The 24,184-nt window shown below is 39.4% G+C and overlaps 1 protein-coding gene across 7 annotated transcripts in view; it reads right to left on the minus strand.

The window, feature by feature from the left end:
• The window catches only part of stim1a (stromal interaction molecule 1a), an 83,012-nt gene that overhangs the window by 2,713 nt on the left and 56,115 nt on the right, over nt 1–24,184 (minus strand). For 2 of the 7 annotated variants that reach the window (XM_079823642.1, XM_079823644.1), the window contains 7 exons: nt 18,650–18,827; nt 9,930–10,107; nt 6,024–6,191; nt 5,557–5,657; nt 5,207–5,436; nt 4,383–4,463; nt 2,521–2,905 (listed from right to left, as the gene is read on the minus strand). In XM_079823642.1, coding sequence (XP_079679768.1) covers nt 2,521–2,905; nt 4,383–4,463; nt 5,207–5,436; nt 5,557–5,657; nt 6,024–6,191; nt 9,930–10,107; nt 18,650–18,827 — 1,321 coding nt within the window. The remainder of the gene's footprint in view (nt 1–2,520; nt 2,906–4,382; nt 4,464–5,206; nt 5,437–5,556; nt 5,658–6,023; nt 6,192–9,929; nt 10,108–18,649; nt 18,828–24,184) is intronic. The other 5 variants (XM_079823646.1, XM_079823647.1, XM_079823645.1 and 2 more) reach the window with 4 other exon arrangements.

Consider the following 24,184-nt stretch of genomic DNA (forward strand, 5'->3'; position numbering starts at 1 on the left):
AGCTGCAACTCCAATTAGACACATCTGGACCAGCCAGTTATGGTCATCCAGATAGCTAGAAACTTCCAACCAGATGTGTTGGTGTTGGAGCTAAACTCTGCAGGAAGGTGGTCCTCCAGAAACAGGATTGGACACCCCTGACATAGGGCGTACAGCATGGCTTGTTTTGCTTTTCCACTGCGAGTTACGACTCGACTCGGCTGCTAGTACGGCTTTAAAGCGGGTGGGATTATAGAATGATCACTGGATCCGCTCCTTGGCTACCAACGAGGGAAACGTCTACACCTCGCCTACTGGCCACAATTTATTTATTTTAAAAAGTTGTGCGAGCGAACAAATTATACTACGGTGGCTGTTGCTGTTCACAGGTTTAGTGTTTCGTGTCGCAAATCCAATGACGCTGGTAGTGATGATTCTCTCTGACCAACTACAGGGCTCCAGACTAACTTTTTTCAGTAGGAGCACAGTTTTTTTTAAGTAAAATTTTAGGGGCACAACCAGAAAGTTTAGGGGTGCACACCATAAATCAACATGCTATCCAAATCTACTAATTTCCACTGTATTACAAATAAACACTTTAATAAAACAGGGCTCCAGACTAACATTTGAGAGCAGTGGCACCAGCGGAAGAAAATGTATCATAAGGTTAATTTAATCATAAAATTACTATTGTTTTGTCAATAAGTGCAGTTACTAATAGTACATGTTTGTTTATTGGAAATTTAACAGTGAAGCGCTGAGCTTGAAGCTTGTTATGCAGAATTTTTTTTACTTTTATGAACAACAGTAATGTGCAACAAACATTTTTATAAGGAAAATTCTAATATTCCACTCTTATTAAATGTACTATTGTTCTTCTATAGTATCATACTGAACTAAAAGGAACACTCTTTACTTGTTTTCTGTGTAATCCAGTCACAATTTGAAGAAAAGTTTTAGTTTTTCATGAGACTTACCTACTTTTTTCCATTTATTAAGGAGTGGAAATGTCAAATAAGTGCTCCTATGCCACCACCTACTGATTATAGTGTTTGTTTGTATGTTTTTTTGCCATGAAGTGGCCAGCACCTTTACACTTTTAGTTTTAAAAATCATCACACTAAAAATAATATTTAAATCGGATAATATTTAGAGCTTTGAAGTGCTGGGAAAAGTGTGAAACACTTGAAAAGTGCTTGAATTTCACTCTCAAAAGGCTGTACGAACCCTGAGATGAATAATGTAAAAAAACACACACAAAAAAAACATATGACCGTTTCTTCCACAATACCATGGGGTGTTACTACATTAAATCCATGGTGAATGTTTATGATTTGTGGACTGAAACCCCTGAATGTTTCTCCTGGTCTCCGCGTCAGCTCTGTTTGCTCTGATATCTGTGGTTTATAACAGAGAATTCTGCACCAAACGCTTCCCACTAGGTCTCGCAGTAGTGATGTTATTAATACTGTGGTGAATTCAAAAGCTTTCTCACTGGATCTCCCAGCGCTGTTTAGTAACGGTATCGTGTGATCAAGATCCGCCCATGTATGAGCTTGCGCTGCGATGTCTATTATTTCTCTGAGCTGATAAACGGTCCGCGCAGCAAAGCTCAAACGAGTAGCGCGGTTCTGTTCCTATTTCGTTTCGTTTGCCGTCCGATGTTTCTCATATGTAACAGAAATGGCAGCTCTTATCAGCACACCAGTGCGACCTCCAACCAAATTCAGTCGCACCAGCAGGAAAAAAGGTCACAAAATGCGACCATTTAGTCGCAGTCTGGAGCCCTGAACTATCTGATCACATTTTAGTATCGGTAGGGCACGCTTGGAACCTCAGCCGGAGTGGTACTATTTAAGCGAGCCGTACCATGCAGTGGAAAAGCAGCAAAAAGTGAGCCATACTGTGCAGTGGAAAAGCAGCAAAAAGTGAGCCATACTGTGCAGTGGAAAAGCACCTATAGAAACACCCAACATCAATGGTGTCCAATTCTGCTCCTGGAGGGCCAGTGTACTGCAGAGTTTAGCACCAACCCCAAATAAGCACACCTGAATCAGCAGGTGTCCAGGCAGGTGTGTTGTGGCACGTCGGAGCTAAACCAACTCCTAGAGGACTGGTGTCCTGCGGACTTTAGTTCCAACTTCCAAGCCTAACCTAACACAAACTTATTGCAGTGTTTAGATTTACTTGCAATCTACAGACAATTGAGTTTAATTAGGGTTGGAACTGAAGTCTGCAGGACACCAGTTCAAGAGACCAGGGCATGCATGTGTGAGAATGGTTCAAAACAAGGGGCAAATGTTGTAAGAACAGATTAGGCAACCAGCTAGAATGTCACAGGAAGTAACACAACCAAGTTGCAAGCTGCAGTGTCATGAGCTGTAGTGAGTACAGCCCATTACAGCAACAAACCCCAAGAGTAGTGATTCACCACAAAGTGTGAAGTGCGAGGTAAAAGAGATCTGTTAAGTGATTTGGAAGAAGTCCCAGGATCATGCCAGGTGAAAAGCACAACACAAGCACAACAGAATGAAGCGATACCCATAGCTACGGCGACGGTCGGTGTGCTCTCGGCTGGCATCATAGGGGAGGTCTGGGATGGTGTCCATGGGCTGGAAATATGAAGAGTGATAGTGGGATGCATGAGGGGCGGTGGCGACGGAAGAGGAGTAGGGACCGTGGGATGAGGCGGCGGAGTAGATAGAGGGATGAGACATAGCTGAGGAAAGCGGAGGCAGTCCCATAGAGTCAAACTGCCCGAAAGATTGGCTGTGTGACTGGCGTTGCATCGTCCTAGATCTGGACGAGTATGAGCTACCCTCCCCTTCTTGCCCACAAAGTGCAAGACAACTCTCAACCAACCTCTGCGAACCCAGGGCCATCTGCGGGTCAGTGTGGCGTTGCCGGAGTGACATCATACTGGGAGCTGTAGGGGCACATAACAATAAGGTCACTCAGAGAAGCGATTCAGAGCATGCAGACATTAAAATAACAAGTGACGGGTGGCAGGCTGGAGAAGGTGAAGCAAGAAACTTTGTGCCAAGAAGGGAAAATCTACAGGTGTGTACAGCCTCAAAGGTTTTCTCAGAAACAGACACAAAAGGGAAGTTGTGAACAAGCTTGGTCACTAACCAACCATTCATGCATTTCTTCATGTAGCGTTTCTGTTGAAGGTGATGAATGCCTAACGTTACTGTAAGATCCAAATGTTTCTGCATTAGCTATGCTAAAGGGTGTTTACTAAAAACTATCCAGTAACATAATATACTCTTTAGTACAATAATATACGTTTTTTTTTCTTTTTCTTTTTATTAGTCAACATGAAATGTCGTTCATGACCCGTTTTACTTCAATAACATATTTAAAAGCCAAACAAGATATTCAGCGAGAACATTTTTATTGGATTGTGAAAAGTAAAAGGACCTGGTGAAGTCATATCAGAGGCGGTTACTAAATTTTGATGAAACATTAAAAAGACACATTTTATTATTGTAAACGATGGTAACAAACTGTTCACAGTAAGACCAGAAATATGTACTAAGGAAGTAAAAAGGGTCTATCAGGGCTCGACATTAAGCCTGTTAATGTGCTTGTCCTTGTAAAACATTTTCTTGTCCAGAAATTTTTATTTTATTTGTTGTAAATATAATTTATTCTGAAGCAATATTCTCACCAGTGTTCAATCAGCTTTGACATATCTTAAATCTGCATATTTGTGATTTTTTTAACCTTTTATAAAGGGCATTTTCCCTAATCTTATTAAACATAGGATATGCTTCTTCTCTAATTTTATATTCTTAAATTTGATCAATACATTAAACCAGAATAAGCTACTATAGGGCTGTTACCAATCAAATTAAATACTTTACACTGACAAATTACAACTGCATTTAATAATGTTATGAGATTGTTTTAAATATTTTTTGAATATACGCATAAGAAAAGTTTGAATGTTTAAACATGAAACTAAACTGTCAGTAGGTGGCGGCAGGTGACCGTCTGAATGAGTGAGTCATTGAATTGATTAGTTCAAGAATGAGTCGTTTACAAATAGGCCATTGAATCTTTGATTCAACCGATTCATTCAAAACGCTGAATCATTGTCACTGAGCCCTGTCTATTTTTTTATTTCATATTGACTCCATTAAGTTATGGTATGAATCGACAAATTTTCTTTGTGATGCATAGTTTAGGCTAAAAGATCATCCATTTCAAAGTAAGCCATTTCACAGCTGTGGATAAGTACAAGACAGAGGTGTAAAGTGGGAGCGTTTCTTTCTGTCCAGTTTCCCTTTGCAGTATCTAGGGTAATGGGCAGCATACCGCTTTAAGAGAGTGATTCAGGAAAACAAGAGGAAGTAAGAGGAGTGGTTGGGGGTAAAGGGCATGGTAGTTTAGCCAACCAGAGTACTTCCAAAACGACTGGCAATCCGAATTCAAAGACCAGAGATCACTTGCTCGACGGCCCATTAGCCACGCTGCATCTGGAGGGGGCAAGGGGCAAGGGTAGGTTGCGACTGTTAATCATTTTACTACCAACATAGCGCTACTGAACAGTTTTTTTCCTGGCAAAGCTTTTGCTCAATGAGCAAAACACTGAGGATTTTAGAATCCTTGATCTTTAAAACCGAGTTCTTCATAGCTACGAAAATTATTATAAAACAATTCAGGTATATTGTGGGAGGAGTCAGCAATGCAAATATCAAATTTAATACACTTGACCCAATAAACACCAATTTTATTTCATGCTTTGCACCTGGGAAGACAACTATTTTGTGGCTTTTCCGAGCTTCCTTGATAACATTATTTCACAAATTCAGATGAAGCATAATTACAGCTATCAACCACTGGACCTATAATATTAACTCACACATGCTTCTTCTGGCCTACTCCATCAAATTCAATACAATAAACTGAAGAAAAAAAATCTGTACAGAGTGCATAGCTGCTATTTCAAAAACATATGACACCAATGCGTAGTGGAGATCTCAGAGGACTCCCCTCTGTGCAATACAGACCTGTAGATGAGGGGAAAAACACTCCAACTGAAAGAGTAAATGAGAATTGTGCAAACACACACTCAGTGCATACAACCGTTTCTGACAGATCTTGCTCACAGACAAACTAAATAGCTAGAGATTTTGGGATCTGCTCAAAAGGTCACAAGGTCTTTGCTGGCCTTTGGCTGACCGTGGCTTATCCCTATCGCTGTCCGGCAAGCCCTTACATTGCAGTGTTCCAGGTGCCACTATGTCCTCGTCCATGTCATCCATGTCGTCGGACAAGAAGTGCTGAGGTGTGCTGCGGCCGCCCATGAAGCTGGGGTCCAGGTTGAGGGCGGAGGCCAGAGAGGGCAGGCCTGGGTTATTTACCAGCGTGAAGCCCGTTAAGATCTCAACCTGCTGCCAGCGATGGAGTCTCTCTCTCAGAGCTGCTGTTACCTCACCCAGAGCTTGCCTGGAGAGAAAGACACACAAAATTGAAAGACACAAGTGTTAGGGTTATTTTTCCAATGTTTTTAAATAGGCATACATCAAGAGAAATGTCAATGAGAAAGAGAAAAACAATGCGACTTACTTGGCTGCAAGTATTTTGTGATCGACATCATCAAGTGAAGAACTGTGAGCCACATGGAACGTCCCAAATAAAGTATTTCTCTTCTTCTTAATCTTTTCTGCCTAAGAAACCATGCCACATTTTTAAAGAAAACTATATTATTATTACTACTATTATTATTATTATATACTTTATAATGAATTATATTATATTTTAAACCTACCTATTGATGTCTCAAATCTAGCAAAGGTTTTGTCTCACCAAACCATAAGATTTTTTTTGTTGGTTCTTAAAGAAGAGTCTAACTGTATAGCAACACTATATTACAGAAAATAATTATTTTTCTGACATTAAAATATATACTTAATTGTCTATTTCTAGCACTCAATTACCCTTACAAATTCTAAAACTATTTTACAGTCTTGGTTACCACATTCTAGCATCGTTCCATCTTAGCTAAATGAAGGACTGCGACAAATTCTGCTCACCCCGTCTTTGGCCACCTGCAGCTGTCTCTCTGCGTTCTGTTTCTTGATGTTGTAGTACTGCACCTCCACCTCATGAGTGAGCTGCAGCCATTTCTGCAGGGCTCCAGGAGGAGACCAGCTGCTGCGAGACTCCAGCTCCTTCTCAGCCTTCTTCAAGGCCATACGCACCTGCAGGGGGCGCCAGAGACGGTTCAGAAAGCAAAAAAAGCAGATACAACGCAAACCAAAAGCACTTTTTAATCAGACAATTAAAGAAAGGATCAATAATATACATATATATGATATACGTATATTATATACACTGCCTGGCCAAAAAAAATGGCTGCTTGGATTTAAATAGGCAAGTGCCTAGATTATTTCAGTCAATGATTGTATCATTATTGCAGTGATTATTTGGTTTCTACAATTTTGTATGTTTGGCAACAGTTCTTCGAACCCTAATTGATGGAGTGTGTAGCTTTTCATTTCATAAACACCCATGTAGGAAGATCATGGCCATATTCCAGGATGACAATGTCAAGATTCATCAAATTGTGAAAGAATGGTTGGGAAAGAGCATGAATAATCATTAGCACCTTTGAGTCCAGACCTTAAATTAAGTCTCCGGGATGTGCTGGAGGAGACTTTACAGAGTGCTGGACTCTTGTTTAGGGCTGAACGATTTTGAACAAAAAAATTTAATTGCGATTTTTCTTTTAACCAATATTGCGATTTAATATGCGATTATATTTTAAACTCTTTATCTTCTGTATTATTCAACAATACATCATTGTATAGTAATGGTGGAAATCTTTAATTGGTACGATCCGATTCCGATTCTGGTAGTCACGATCCGATTCCAAAACAATTCTTGCACTTTTTCCTTATTAATTATTAATATTAATTTTATTAATTTATTGAAAACTTAAAAATGTTTTTTATTATGATTATAATTAGAAGCTTTTTAAAATAACTACATATTACATTTTAATTAAAACAATTGCATGTTAATAATAAATATATAAACTAATATAGCTGCAAAACATAAAGAGGAACAAAAAAACATTGCAAGCAATGAACAAAGAGTGCTTTCAGTATTTAAGAGTTTCTGAACTGTGAGTGATTTTTCTCTTTCTCAGCTTTACTGTTGTTTGATTATTAATCATGACATCATCATAGACAGCGGGAGACCTGCGTTCACACTAATGCACAATCTCTTTTGAAATATAAGATGTTTTTGCCCTGTCTGTTTAATTCATTAAGACATTACTGATGGTGTTTACATTAATTTTGCGTCATAAAAGCATTTTGAGACGCACACAGACGCGTGCTCGCGAGCACTCTTCACAAAGCGCCGCGTGAGCATTTGAAATGGAAAGCCTTCCGTCAGTGAGTTTCTTATTTTTTAATATACAAGCACACTGCATTCCCAACGACATGAATGAAGCCTTCGTTGAGCATTTGTAAGGAAAATACCGGCGGGCGAGAACACACACTGTAAGCGTGACATCAAGCAAAGTTTCTCACAGCGCATATCCTGTGCAAAGAAGCCTGCAAATGTCATTGCAATTCACGCCGTCAACCTTTTGAACGTTATGAAATATTATTTTATAGTTTGTGTGTGATTGTGTGTGTGAGAGAGAGAGAGATAATGGAAGCAATCAGAATACGGGTGTTTCTAAAACACACGCAGCGCCACCGCCCACCTGCAGTTAAAATCTAAGCTCAGAATCGATCCAGAATCATTGGAGAGAGAATCATTTCTCCCACCTCTATTGTAGCCTATAGTATGAACAACACAATATTAGATAGATCAAAGACAAACTGTTTTTTTTTCCCTTTTAGGCCAGGCATATGATATGTGTAACGTGCCAAGTTGATGCTTCTTCTGCAGACTTTACTCTCGCGTGTCACGTGACCAGACTGTAATCGCAGCCTTTGCGGTTAGGAAATCGTGTTTTATCATATCGCGATTTTATCGCAAATGCAATTAATCGTTCAGCCCTACTCTTGTTAATACAAGATCTTGACTAAAAATGTATGCATCTTTTGATGTAAATAAATGTTGTGATGTTATTTCCATCAAGATGTGCAGAAGACCTTGTACTGACAATGCAAGAGTCCAGCACTCTGTAAAGTCTCTTCCAGCACATCCCAAAGACTTTCAGAGAATTTAAGGTCGGGATTCAGAGGTGCCGATTCATGTGTGAAAATTATTCTTCATGCTCCTTCCCAACCATTCTTTCACAATTTGAGCCAGATGAATCTTGACATTGTCATCCTGGAATATGGCCAAGATGCGTCTTCCTACATGGTTGTTTAAGAAATGAAAAGCTACACACTCCATCAATTAGGGTTGGAAGAACTGTTGCCAAACATATAACATGCTAGAAACATAATCACTGCAATAATGATCCAATCATTGACTCAAGAATTTGCCTATTTAAATCCAAACAGACACTTTTTTCAGGCAGTGTAGTTATTAATATTTTTTAATTAGTTTTTGTTATATTTTCTGTTTTTATTATAATTTCATTGCATTTTTTTTGTGTGCAATTTTGCAATGCATTTTTGTCATTTGTATTAGACTATATAGTGTGTATTACTTTATTTCAGTTTTAGTTGTTATTAGTTTTTATTTTATTATATAGAACTCATAAAAATAAAAATAGAATAAAAATAACAACCCCAATGCTTGGAGACTGAAATTGCAAGATAGTATTTAACCTTTCAACCTCTTCTATGTATCCCCTAATTTGCATGTGTGATTATGACAATTAGCCAATTTACATGACTCATTCATGATTCATTTGGCACGCTAATGAGAATAAACAGCATAAAATTACACTACCTGAAACATTTTGTGGAGACAAGATGCAAATTATTTAGCCACTAATAAGCTTAACAGCCTAACCTTACTAAGATAAACACAATTAATCAACTCCTCCATTACAGTGGTAAATAAACAGATCTCATCCAACAAGGGCCTTGGGGAGTGGGCTGAGGGCTCGGAGAGCCGAAAGGCCCCTTTTTTATGGAACAGTGCTAATGAGCTTCAAACCCACAGAGATTTGTGCCACCCTCTGACCCAGAATACCCACTTAGTGCCTGGGTTGTGATAGGCCAACATGGGGAGCCTATGCAAAGAAAAACAAAACAACAACAGCAAAAAACAAAACAAAAGAATTAATCCAATTCAGGTCTATTTTTGTCCAGTGATGCCACTTGTGGGTTTTGAAACATTATGTAAACAAACTGAAACCAAATATGGTCACAAAAGGAACCATTTTTCTGTCATTGACATATTGGAGCTTTTTACAATTCTCTGATCAGGTTCTGCAAAGATTCTTCTGCCCCTTATGCAACAGCACTGCGGTAATTACTCAGTTAAAGTAGGCCACAGCTCTGGCCACGGCACTGGGAAGATACTAAAAGGTATTAACAGCATGCATTTCCTTTAGTGATAACATTTGATAAAGTTTTATTAGTATCAATACAGGGGGCAGTCAATGCCCTAATGGTTAGAGACTGTAACCTGAAGCAACAACTTCATTCTCAATTCTGGCAGGAAACGACTGAGGTGCCCTTGAGCAAGGCACCTAACCCCTGATTGCTCCCTGGATGCCGCAGTGTGTGTGTTTTAACTACTTACTGCTCCCAATGTGCGTGCACTAACTTGGATGGGTTACATGCGGAGGATGAGTTTAATCTCTCAAGAGAATCAAGGGTTTTTTAATCTATTTGAGTATATCCGTTACTATCCTTGGTCTTGACATCACGTCACTTTAACGTTTGAGATCATCTTGCAACCACTTCCTTTCCATTATTTTGTGAAGAATGCCCACCCTAATTGAATCAAGATATGCCAGCATTTTGCAAGATCTAGAACACGAACACACTTGAACATCTTTATTAGGGGACTTTTACCTGCTCCAGCTCCTCCTCTGCGTATTTCTGCCGGCTCAGCTCGTTCACGGTTCCCTCCCGGAGCTCCTTCAGTCGCTGCGCCTCCTGTTTGGCAGCGTTGATCTCGTCCCTCAGCTTCTGCTCCAGGTTTACCTTCTCCACCTCCACTGAACGGTGCTCCTCCTGAGCAATCTGTAGCCTGTGAGGGGACAAATTAAAGAAAAAACACATTAAATGAGTCACATTAGAGCATGGTGTTAGGTTCGATTCCTGATAAAATGTACAGCTTGAATGCAATTCAAGCAGCTTTGGATAAAAGCATCTGCCAAATACATAAATGTAAATGTAATCACATCACGGAAGTCACAACAAAGGCTTTTAAATGACCAAACGGCTAACGTGACAACTAGAGTGATTTCTGAAAGTAAAAAAAAAAAAAAATTCTATTTGAGTATATCCGTTACTATTTAAAGCCCTGTTTTGGATGTTTTTATGACCTTTATTTAACTGATCCCTTCGGGAACTAGTACATACACTGTTGTAAATAAACACTGCAGAAAACAAAACTGCTACAAACCAGTAAAACACTGTTAACACACGCACGCACACAGAAAGTTCAATCTTAAACTATATGACCAAGAGCCATTTTATTCAAAACCAGTACACTGTGAAAAACAATTCTGCATTTCAGCATCAGTAAATTGGAGCGGATTTAAGCTCTTAGCAAATCACGTCGTCTCGCTCCTTTTTGTGCCAATTAAATTGTGTCTCTACAGTTCAGCAAACAGATAGCAGAGTAATGCAAGGATTAAGATGCTAAAATAAAACATAACTGATGACGGGAAACTAAGGCATGCTAAACACTAAAATCAAAGCAGAGCCTTAAACCCAGCGGTGCTCTTTTTAGCTTCAGGTCCAGCGAGTCGTTGAGGTTCAAAACTCAAAAGCAGGTCTTGAGCACAGTAAAGCCAAATATGGCTGATTTACAAGTCTTTGCAGTCTGTCAACTGGACAGAGCTTTATTCGACTAAGGACTGAACTGAACAGATATGCGTTATTAATGGCCGATATCTAGAGAACAGGCTATTATATACACTGGCGTCCAAACATCGTAGAGCACAATGGAAATCTGTTACTAGTTAAAGTGATTTTGAAAAGTTCGAAAAAAAGTGATAATTGGCCTGGTTGATATATTGGTCAATCACTAACTGCAATAACACATTTTGGTAATTGGAAACACACTCATAAACAAAAGTTCACATCAGGTCATCATAAAAATCCATTATAAACAGCCCATTAGCAGGATAAAAGCTCTAAAGAAACCACATACTCCTCTATGTACACATTTTCACACACATTTCTAAACTAAACTACATTCACAGGAAACTCTGACTGCAAAACACGGAGGCGTCATCATCATGATGATGATGATGATGATGATGATGATGTAATAAGCAGGAAGGGGGAGTGGAAAAATAACTGACAACCAAAGTCTAGGCTCTCCTGAGCTATGACGGGATTAGCGATTTTTCCTGGCGTAAGAGAGAGGAAATGCAAGGCCCCTGATTCGATCAGTGGTGTCTATATAAAACCCAAGATCAATCTTCCCTTAAAGGAAGAGGCTTTATCTGTCAGGGGGCTTCGCTTGAAGTATTGAATGACAGCGGTTTAGGGGACACTGGACTGACTCACAAGACATAATATGAATCCCTCCAGGATTATGGGTACCAAGTTTAAATCAAATCGACTTATTTCTTAAACCCTACTGACTAAAAAAAGACTAGATCCGGTTGTTGAATGACTCATGCCGTTTCGTTGGCATCCAGAAGATGGCAGGCAAGGCTTCGGAGGCCTGACGGAAAGAGAAACAGGTGGATTGGGGGAGAGGTTTTTCATTGAGTGAAGGACTAGTGTAAGGTGATCTGAACCTACAGCTAAGACCCCCAACCCTGACCTCTGCCATTCACCATCCTCCAAAACAAGTAACGGGACCTCAGCCCTACAAGCCAACAACAAATAACCAGCAAGGCAAGTTGGTTACACTTTATTTTAAGGTGACGTAGTTACATTGTACTTATTCAAATAAGTACAGAGTGATATCAATAAGCTATAGAGTTACAGTTATCGTTTGGTTTAGGGTAGTGCTGGGCGGTATATACCAGTTCATACCAAATACCGGTATTTATTTTTTTATGGGATGGGTTTAACAACACTCACCACATGGATCATATAGCACATGTATAGGCCGGAGCGAGCGCGTTTAAGTTTTTTATGGACATATTTCATATACTCTAGTGGTCTAGACATGAACCAGAAGCGTGTATGCGCGCATATTTCATCACGTCTTATTATAATGAAATGTATGCACTGAATACACTGATACAACCATACGTCTGATCACGAACGCGCTGACACGATGGATTATTCTGCTACACAAAAGACAATGATGTAAGTTAATTAACAAACTGACAATTCAAAGAAGAATGGGCAAAAAAGTAACTGCTTTATTCTTTCTGTGTTAAACTGATGTGTGTCATTCGTTCAGCAAGTGCTCTTATAAATGTATTGCAAATATCCACGTTTCTCCTCGTTTTGGCAGTTTGTTGTAAGGTTAGATTTTTAAAATGCTTAAGGTGCCCTCAACTCAAATTTTTATATTCAGGTGTCTGTAAGTACGAGTGTGTTGCAGGTCTGTGTTTTATTGGTTGTTGTCTCTCCATAGCATCATTTTGTGGGGCTTTGCACACCTGTATTAACTCTAGTGTGGAGTTTTTCTACAATATTCACTCATCATGACAGTAAAACAGGGCATTCTAGTCAATCTCAGTGTTTCCCCTAGAAATTTTTCCAGCAGCGGTGCTGTTACGTGCCGGAGGTTGTTACCAAGACGCACGTCGGGGGGTCAGGGGGCATGCACCTCCGAAAAAAGAAAAGAAAAATTTAAACCTTGACTCCTGGCAAGTTTTGTGGATAGAAATAGACATTTTGACCATTAAAATCCAAATTAAACTTTTAAACATTAATTTAAAAGGTGACTTATAGCCTATTTTACTTCAATAACCTGCAGGGACGTGCAGAAAATTCCTAAGGGGCAAGGGCTCAAATGTAAGAGAGGGGCAATATGTAAAAATAAAAAAAATAAAAAAAGTGTTTGGATACTATTTTATGTTTTTGCAAAAAGTCTCATGCTTATCAAGTCTGCATTTATTTAATCAAAAACACAGAGAAAAAAAAAACAGTAGCCTAACATTGTGAAAAATTACATGATGTTTTTAGATATATATTTTTAAGAGCATCACATATCATACAGGAGCTGCAAGTAATTTTCTCTTTGCCTTTTGTTGTTTGATTCACATAAATGGCTCAATCGTCACCAGGTTTATTATTAGATGCTGCCCCTTTAAGACCGAATACAGATCTAATGATATCATTCTCCCATTAATTTCTCCCAACTATTTACGCCCATTTAAGCTAAACTGTGTTTAAGTGAATACTCTCCAAGCCTGTCATTTTGAGATATAGGCTATTTTGTTGTGTATTTGATGGTTTAGTCGCGCACACGAAGCATATGTGCAAGTCGGTCCGTTTCGCATCGTGCGCGCGCACACACACACACACCCCCGCCTTGAACTTGGAAACAGCGTCTATTGCGCGGATTGTTGTGCTTTTCATTTAATCAAACACGTTCTGCAATTTAGCCAAAGTGGAGAGTGCATTTGACAACTATCAACGATTGTGCTGAGTCTGACGTTAAATGCATGTTTGGGGAAAAATGCCAGCGCGCGCTATGAAGGGAAGGAAGCTGTGCTAGACGATGCGCGAGCATAGTTTATAATAGTTTTACCTCACATCTTTTTATAATCCTTGGAAGCAAAAATAAAATAAGATTAATATCACAGCCCTAAAGTGTAAGCAGACTTCATTTTTGTTTAGTTCTCTGGCCATCGTCAATCTCTCTCTCTCTCTCTTCTACAGTGTGTAAGTGAATGTCGTGATATTACTGATCATGAAAATTTTGCAGTGGCGCTGAAAATCCAGCGGCGGCGGTGCGCCGCTGTGAATACATTGTAGGGGAAACACTGCAATCTCCTGCAGTATTTCCTCTCTCAATCAGTAGAAAATGTGATTAACACCCTGTCATGCATAGGGGAAAAAATACCGTCATATACCATGAAACCGATATAATTTAGAAAAATACCGTGATATACATTTTTGGTCATACCGCCCAGCACTAGTTCAGGGTTAGTTACGTGCAATTATGCATCATTTAGTGTTATTACTGTAATAAGTACATGTTGTAACGTGTAGGGGTGTGCATTGGCACTGCCCTCACAATTCGATTCGATTACGATTCACCAGGTAACGATTCGATTCAATTCGATTCTACGATGCATTGCGATGCATCAAAATTCTACTGCACACAACAAGGCAAATTTTTAATCAGTCATGAGGCAATACAAGCAGTCAGATATTGAACAACAGATTGTATTGGCTGCTATGTGTGTATTATCACTCTCCTGTATCTTTGACATTAATGTCATTAAATAAAATAAAATTGAATGGTACAGTAAAAAGCTTTGAGACAGGGCACTTCATGAACTCCTGTGCAAATATTAATCCGTAATTACAGTCACACTATTGTAACAACAACCACCACCCAGGCACCCAGCAATAAAAATATTCAGTGCAACACACACAGTAACGTTGACACTAGCGACTCGTCAATTCTCGTGCTTGATTTTAGTGTGGCAGGCGCGTTAGCAGGGCGTAAGCAGCGCATATTTTTTTCGGCGCCCATGTTAACAGATTAGAGCATTCACATCGCACGCAGAGGCGGCGCGGCAGCGCATCGCAGGAGGAGAAGCAGCAGTGCCGCGATCGTTTCGACGCCGAGTCTATTTTTGCCGCGCTGCTCACGCTGATTTAAAGCCACAGTGGATTGTTCTTGATCAAAACTGACCAGATTAACATGGAAAATAACAAATTCCACCATGAAATCATGTAGTGAAGTGCCCCGTGTGTTTCACAATCACCATATGACATCCAGAGCTGTTAATAAAAATTAAAAACACAACACTGCCAGAAGTTTTTGCCCAAACTTCAAAAGCCTGTTTAAATTATTAAAACTAGAAGCATATATTCACTTTAATGTTAACTTACATTTATCATGTGAACTACTTATATACAACAAGTTATATGCATGTCTGTTTGGGACTGAGGGGAACACGGTCGCATTTGCAACATATGCTGCCCATCATAAATCAAAGCACGAGACAGACGGGGCTCGGAGGAGAAGACCGTAAATGTGACATAATGTACAATATTTGTCTGCATTTGCAATATCCGCGCGAGACAAACGCTGCCAGTGTGAATCCACAATGGGGGCGCGGGCTCCGGCTCTCCATACCCACCGCTCCGCGTGCGGTGTGAAGCCGGCGTCAGAATCCGAAATGTGCCCAGATGTCCGCTTTCCAAGCTTTGGGTGCGTTTTTAATACCCGTCTATCGCGGTCATCTCCCTCCGCCTCAGCCATCTTGATTGTTGTTGTTATGACCCTGGAAATAATTGAAACTTCACAACTTTATTGTCCAACTCAAGTCCAGAAAATAAACGGTGACATAATCGATTATGGCACTTTGCCGCATCGATGCTGAATCGTGCATGCCCCGCATTGCGATGCATCGCTGAACCGATTATTGTTGACACCACTAGTAACGTGTCACTACGTCACCTTAAAGTGTCACTGGCATGTCATGTAATGATTGCATAGTCAGAGATCTAAAGTTTTAACTGGTTTTCCAATCTTTCATACACCAGCTTTTATATATACAAACAAAACATTTAGTCTGACTCGCCATCTTTGCAAAGAACATTCGTTTGAGCTGGTGAAAGTACGACTATGAAAACAAAAGACAATATGCACCCAGTGATTAATTAAACTTTTCTTTTCTTTTCTTCCTTGTGCACATGCAGCCTCAGATAAGCACTGTTGTGCATGTGGAGAACATTCTCTCCCGTCTGATTTTACGAGGGTCAAACAAGCATGTGAAAGATGTGGAAGAGGACAAGAAATCATCTCGAAGAAAGTCAACATGTGCGCTCGTCTCAAACACAAACATTCCTTAACAACTCAAACCAAAGAATTCACAGCGTTTTATTACAATATTGTGTTCTCATTATATATGTTATGTAATATGACCGTCCCAATTGTAGTTAAACTGCATGTGCTGCACTTCACCGGTAAACTGAAGCACTTTGTTAACAGGTTATTTAAGGCAACGCATTCTATATGAGATGAATCAATAATATTTTCTTTTAATGGTATCGGTTTAATGGTAAATTTGTGTTTTCAGGCCCCCAAAACGCTGTTGTCGTGTAAATGAACGGGGAAAACGTATAAAAAGTATTCAATTTTTAGTTGAAAACGGTGTCATGTAAACGCCCCCCTTGACGCCCGCCCCCTTTTTGACTTGGGCCATAATATAATGATTTAAACAACCTACCAATGACATTACAACTACCCAGAATGACCCGACAACCTCACTAAACAGTGACACACTAAAGCAGATGGAAAGCAATGCCACACACACACACACACACACACACACACACACACACACACACACACACACACACACACACACACACACACACACACACACACACACACACACACACACACACACACACACACACACACACACACACACACACACACACACACACACACACACACACACACACACACACACACACACAAAACACCCTAGTTGTGGTAGTGCGTTTTCAATGGACAGGCATCAAACGTTTTCTTCTGCAAATGTTAACTTCTACTTTAGTTTATAACATGCGATTCTAATCAAATTGAATTGTAAACTGCCATGCAAAAAGGGCAGTTTACATTATGCATAATTTCTGACTCCGAGTGAATAGACCGGGATTTCGCATTTGGTAATTTGGCAGCGTTCATGAAGAGGTTTGTCTGGTGTGAAATGCATCAACACACCTACACAGGAAACTGCTGGAAAGCCTGACTCAACTGCCGCAGCCTTGATAAGCATTTACAATACGTCTCAAATGGAGAAAAAAAAAAATGCCTACATGCAAACGGCCACTGTAGATTGCTTAAAAGGCAAACTGACATTTCGTTTTATCTAAAACATTTTCCCAAAACAAGCCTACGTCAAAAAAAAAAAGTATTTTTATGAAAGGACAGCCCACAAGGACCAGCGTTCATGTGTGACATAACTGGCAGCGGCATTCATTTTATTTTTATCCTTGAGTTTAAGCTGAGATGATTCAAAGTACCCAGGGGTTAATCACCTCCCTCAGGGTTGACCGGAGCACTGTGGGCTTCTCACCCACCAACCACCAGAGACGTGACCCAGTGACTCGGCTGGTTGTGACAGAACACAACATGCTGGACGTCCGCCACTGTAACAAACACACTCTGCATAGTTTCCACTGCCCTGTCCCCTTCACACACGCTCTCACACTTCATTCACATGTTTAAGGGATACACAGACCCCTCCGGACACGTGGTCTCCTGTGTCTTTCGCTTAAAGGTGACAGACTATGAGTCTGCATGAGGACTTCAACAGGAAGCTGCCGGAAGAGGGTTGGTATTGAGGGATCAGAGCATTATCCGCGTTCCCACATTCCTAAAGAGTCTCAGCATACGTGCAACGGTTAGCCATCTGATGTACTCAACACTGGCTGGTAAATATTCTCAGAGAGCAATGGCCTTTTCCAGTTTGAGAACATGCTTTTGTACAGTTTTAAGTCATCTTTAAGACAACAAAAGTTGTATAATACCATATCAAAATAAATATTTGTATATATGTTGGGATATAATAATGCCTTCAAGAATGGTAACAACTAGGTTAAGTTTCATTTGACATTTCAAATACCACAAGGTATTACTTTAATGTTTACTAAATGTACAAAACTGAATGTTGATATTTGAACAAACATGCACTTTTCATTTGTCAGTTTATCGTACAAAATCATGAAATCATCAGAGCCTGGGAACAGAACTTCATCAACATAAGACAAATCTAGGCCGTTTACACTTGGTATTAAATAGCATTTTTGTCAATCCGATCACAAGTTGACGATGCTGAATATGGTATAGCTGGCTATGAGAATTGATATCAAATCGTATATCGTGATGAACCATCCGATTTACACCGCTAGCAAACATGTAACTGAAGAAGAAAATAAGTGTTGAAATTAAGTTCTTCATTCCTCTCTTTCTCAAACAGATGTTCTCTCTAGCAGATTATTCCCATGCGGGTCCATATCCTGTTCCCTCACAAGGGAAGCCCAGGGTCACTAAACACTGTAAAAACAGTGACCAATCTATCTGACATCAAAGCTCATAGGAACTCCATTTAGACAGTGACTGCAAATCATACATTCGTAATGCCATCCTCACTTGATGAGCTTAAAACACATTTCAGTATTTTCATCCCCCATAAACTGGAGTACAAGGCTCAGCTGGAGGTCTAGGTTACTTCATACACCGGTCATTTTGAATATCGAAGCAAGCTACACAAGTTACCAAAAGTTCACAAACTTAAGTTTAACATTATGCAACTTGTGGTTGGTCATGGCATAAGACACACTCCATCAGCCAAAGACATCGACTGACAAAGCAATGCCTTACACCAGAGCCAAGGGCTCCGAGAGCCACCACAGAGTCTCTCACACAGAATCTAAAAATAAAGAAAGGTTCTCACTTCTGCTGTAGGTCATGAAGGCTCTGCTCTGCCCGATGGAGGCTCTCAAGGTCTATTATCATCTTCTTCATGTGGTCTTTGGAGTGCCGGTTCTGGATGTAAGCAAACCAGACACCTCCCATTCCGATGACTATAGACACCACCAGCATGAAGTCCTTCAGATGGTTATGTCGGTTCACTGTGAGAGACAGAAACCAGTACATACTTCAGACAAGTACTCTTTTAGCAAACCCTAGGAATAACCCAGGGTTAAGCGTTTTTCTCAAGGACACTATGAACTGATCAACGAACACATTGTTTGCAGCATTTCTAATAAGACACTTTCAGTAAATATACCTGCATGTCACTGCATGCTACCAAAATGATCATGGACATTTTTTTTACACAAAGATTTACACTAGAACAGGCAGAGAGAATCAGTTCACAATGTCCGTTTCAAAACCTAGTAAGCTGTTTACATGGGCAGCTGGGTCCGGGAATACTTCATTTTCCACGTTCCGCTCCGTCTCGTGCACAAGCACAAGTATACTCCTTTGGCCATGAGTGCGGAAAGACGTGTTTGGCGCGTGTGCACTATCTAGTGGATTTGGTTTTCAAGTGCTCAAGCCACTTTTGTAACAGGTTTAAAAATTGTACTGTAAATCTTTAACCAAAATTACTGTTTTATCACGTCTCCGGCATCGCACCATTCTCACGGCTCTTGGCCCCGCCCTGCTTGGTATCAACTTCAAATAGATCTAGTGGTAATTTTTTTGTCTTACAAGTCATATATAATTTTGACGGTTTCTAAATAGAGAATGTAAACCTACATTATAACTATAAAAAATAATGTTTGTAAATGTGCTCATTGGGACTCATTTGTCCAACACGGGTCACAAATGGTTGTCAACCCATGCACTTTGCAGTGTACTTGTGAATGAAAAACTTCAGATTGTGATTGGGTAATAAACGAAGCAAGAGAAGACCCTCCCTGTATAATCACTAAGGCTGTCAATCTCTAAAGTGCAAGCTCACCGAATTCTGTACTCGTAATAATCGTCTTAATTGTACAGTGAACCTCTTATTTACATTGTATTTACACGTTGTTGGTTATAATGGAAAGATTTGCGAACGTGCGGCTCACGTTGAACAAAACCTTGTGCGTTTTTAGTGGTGTTAAGCAGATTCTGTCTAACTGACTAGCACCTCTGATTGGCCATTGCGTTCACGCACTCAACAGATATGATTGTGATGAGCTAAAATGCTCAACGCTTATAAAAACATATAACCTTTGACACTCAAAAAAAGAAAAAAAAGAGCATTTGAAGCACGTCTATCAGCAGGTACCAAATATACCTGGTACTCGGTGCTACCGGTACTTTCGTTTGACAACTCTAACTGTAGGGTTGCATTGGCTTATGCGGTTTCAGTCCTGCAATACTTACCACATCTGCGCCATTGGGTAAGACAGTTAGCCTAACAACAGCCCCGGGGACACAGTCCTGACCCTGGCTGACTCAATTTCTTACTCTATCTGTACATATCCATGATTAAATAATTAAGTCTTCGTTGAGAGATGGAAAAGAACTTCTCAACTACCCACCCTCTAGGGAGCACGACCGCACAAAAAAAAAAGAAAGAAAAACAAAGAGCTTGATCTGCATGAGGTCGAAAGCTTTGAGAACCAAATCCCACTTACTAAAACACTTTTTGCAAAGTGAAACCTTGGTTAAACCTGCATCACAACATGCGAACCACAAGCTAAATGTCTAGACCATGTGCAATAACAGCTGCACGATGGCTTTAACGAAAGCAGAAGGCTTTGATGGAACACTCTGGAGACAGATTATTCAAATGTTGTTGTTAAACACTGAAGCATAGGCTTTTAAAACCTGTCAACTGTGTCAGCGATTTAACAAAAACTGAGATGTGTTTCTGATGGAGGCATTGTCCCGAGGTACCAGGGCAGCTGGAATCGGTGTCAGTAAACCGGTAGGGTGGTATTGGGCTGTCACAAGCAGCCTGCACCGTCGCCCTGGTTTCCAGGAGCCAGACCTCTTCAGAGTCAACTTACACAATGAGATCTGCCACATACAGACACTCTCTCCAGTATCGAGTCTGTCTTTGACTCCTCTGAGTGGATGGTCTCAATGATGGCTGACAGCAGAACATTAATAGGAGCCAGAGCAGGGAATGTCAAAAGCAAATGCCTAAAAACATTAAGGTTGCTGGATTTAAAGAGGTGAGATTATAGAAGTTTATAGATAGTTCAGGTTCTTACACTCCTCTGACTAATAAAGAGACACATCCATAATGCACATCCATCTAATTAGAACATACACTACAATGCAAAGTTCTTTAGAAAGAAGTCTCTTATGCTCAACCAAGGCTGCATTTATTTGATCAAAACTACAGTAAAAACTGTAATATTGTGAAATATTACTACAATTTAAAATAACAGTTTTCTCTTTTAATATATTTTAAAATGTAATGTATTCCTGTTATGGCAAAGCTGAATTTTCAGCATCATTACTCCAGTCTTCAGTGTCACATGATCCTTTACTCACTTATGATCAATTTAATGCATTCTTGCTGAATAAATAATAATTTCCTTTAATATTAACTCATACTGATCCCAAACGTTTGATTGGTAGGTGTACATAAACCGACAATTCAAATAATCGTGGGGAAAAAACAAAAACATGAGCAGTGAGCACTCAAAATGAGCAAAATGCACATCTCTTGTAAACTCCATGACAATTTCTGAGACATTATTGCTAGATATGTAACAAATTTTCAGTTCTGAACACCGATAAGCCAATAACTAGTTTCATGTTGTGGCTGATGAATGGCAAATGTATACTATATTTTTGTTTAAAAACTAAAAACTAAACTCAGTCATTTTAAATGCTACAAGTGAATTCCGGCATCACAACATTATAAAGTAAGAAAAAAAGTTACTAAATGATTAGTGTTTTAAAAATATTTTTAAGTAAGTGTTGGATGATGGCCAAATTAAATATAAAAATAGGGAAAATGGGCTTGCCCAACTAAATATCTGATATCCAATAATTAAAAACTGATACTGATAATACATGTTCTAGTTCAAACAAGATATAATGATAAACATTGCATTAAAAATGTATTATACATCCCTAGTAATTGCAGATAAGTTCAACATTGCGAGTGTTAGAGTATGTCTGCATAGCAGAGGTAGGGGACTCGAGTCACATGACTTGACTCGAGTCAGACTTAAGTCGCACTTTTAGGACTTGAGACTTGCTGGACAAATATTAATAAAAGACTTGACTTGGACTTGATATTCATGACTTGAGACTTGACTCGGACTTGAGTTAGATGACTCGAAATAACTTGTTTTTGTTTAATAAATATCTGTTTTAGAACGCACCGCAACTTAACCACGTGACGCAGCAGGCAAGCAGAGAGAGCTAACGTAAGAGACAGACGTGAATGAAAATGGAAGGCGCTACACCAAGTTTCCATGGTAATCAGTCCCTCACTGATCATGGCTTGTTCCAGGCATCTGTATCCTTCATTTTCATACGAAGAGGTCGTGAAGATGAGTTCAATATTGCAAAAAAAAAAACTAACTCTTAACTACGAAACCGTCAAGCACTGCAAGTTGAAGTGTGGTATCAGACTTGTGTTGCACAATGATGGATAACTGTATATGATATTTTTATTGTTGAATAATTAACTAGTTTTGCGGAGTTGAGCGTTTCGCCAGCGTAGCGTTTTGTGTGTGTGTTATACGGAATATCCGCGGAAGTGTTACTAGTATCTCAGTTCACAGATTGTTTCTGTATTGTTTCTATATAAAAATGTCGACACAATATAAAGTATTTGCTCTGGCTCTTGTTTTCAATCATTTTGCTCCATTTATGCTTGTTGTCAACTGTTGACATTGTACTGGCGATTGGTCAGTGTTGTATTTGTGATTGGACGGCTGGGTTAAAGTCACCCCATTTCTGTGTGTGTTCTGAAATGGAGCTGATTTTTGACAATTATGTAACAAAAAGTACATTTTACAGTCTCCCATTGATTTAAATTTAAATTAATAAATAAAAAAAATGCTTAAATCCCACCAACACTGCACAAATGTAAAACATTTTAGTAAAACATGATTAAAGTGAGTAATATTACATTTTGTCTATTTTTTTTTATTTCAGCAAACTTAATTTGGGATCAAAAAGACCCAGATAGCTTACATAAATAGCATTTTAAGCCAATTAAGCAAAAAAATACAAAATAAAACCATTAACATTTTGTCCCCCTCACTTTAGAAATGATGGCTACGCCCCTAAAATCAATCAACTATTATTGAAGAAATATAAAAAGCCTTTATTTCAGCATGGCTTTAATATTTTAAAAACAGGTAACAAGTACTGCACACCGACGTGTTAATGAGCCTTCGTCAGGGTGTGAGCAACACACAATCGGAGTTCTCTTAAGTTTATTAGTCATATCACAATCACCTGGTCACGCTGTACAGGAATAGCAGGAGAGAGAAAAATCTAATAATACAAAGAGAACGTATCTCACCCAATATATTGGCCTAATTTCAGTTACATGTACATTTTAGGCTATGTAGTTTTAATTTTTAGATTTTTATTGTATTGACAACTCGGCTGTATGTGGACACCTTTTGAGTAGAAATGCATATTGCAATTTTTGTTGCAAATAAAACTCCCATAGTCCATAACTACTGTAGTTTGAGCTTATTGTAATATATCAATTCAGTTCAATCATCAAACATTTGTATGACTTGCTTGATTCTCACAAAAATTGACTTGGACTTGCTTGAGACTTGAAGGTTAAGACTTGTGACTTGCACACGTGTGACATACTCCAACCTCTGCTGCATAGTCAACAACAAACTATAATTTCAAAAGTGCAGAAAATATATACATAACATAAAAAAACAGAACACCTGCACACTGTTCAAAACATTTCTGACAGGACGACCCAGCTTTTTTAGGCTAACTCAAAATAAATATATATAAACAATGGCAATAAAAAAGGAAGACATGTCACATAGCTAATAAAAACAAGCTCTTTGGCCAGATTTGGAACAGCATTCTGAACAAGGCATTTAGTGCTGCGCTTTATCACGTCTATAATGTCAAACACCCTCATTCTAGTGCTAAAACAACTCCTAAGACAGCTCTCGCTCATAACAAAAGGCATGTGAAGCACACGGTTATGTCAGCCCCGGTGTATTCTGGGATGTGGTGTAAATCAATTCACAACGTAGCGTTACTGTACGAGCTGAGGCATGTGATTCAAGTTGATGGATTACAGACTGACCCCGTTTCCAGGTCAATGCAGATTCTTCAGATAACGCTGCTAGGAATGCAACAGATTGTCTGAGAATGTGTTCCTGGGGAAAATGTATTTGTGTAAAAGGCATTGATGAAACAAGAAAGGCAATGAATACAAAAAAAAAAAATATCAGTCCCTCTTTGATGCCTGCACATTTTACAAATGTATCTAAACCTGCTGAACCTGTTCACCAGCATTTTGGAGGGTTAGACA

This window comes from Gobio gobio (genome assembly GCF_949357685.1).
Source record: "Gobio gobio genome assembly, chromosome: 8".
NCBI classification, from domain to species: Eukaryota; Metazoa; Chordata; class Actinopteri; order Cypriniformes; family Gobionidae; genus Gobio; species Gobio gobio.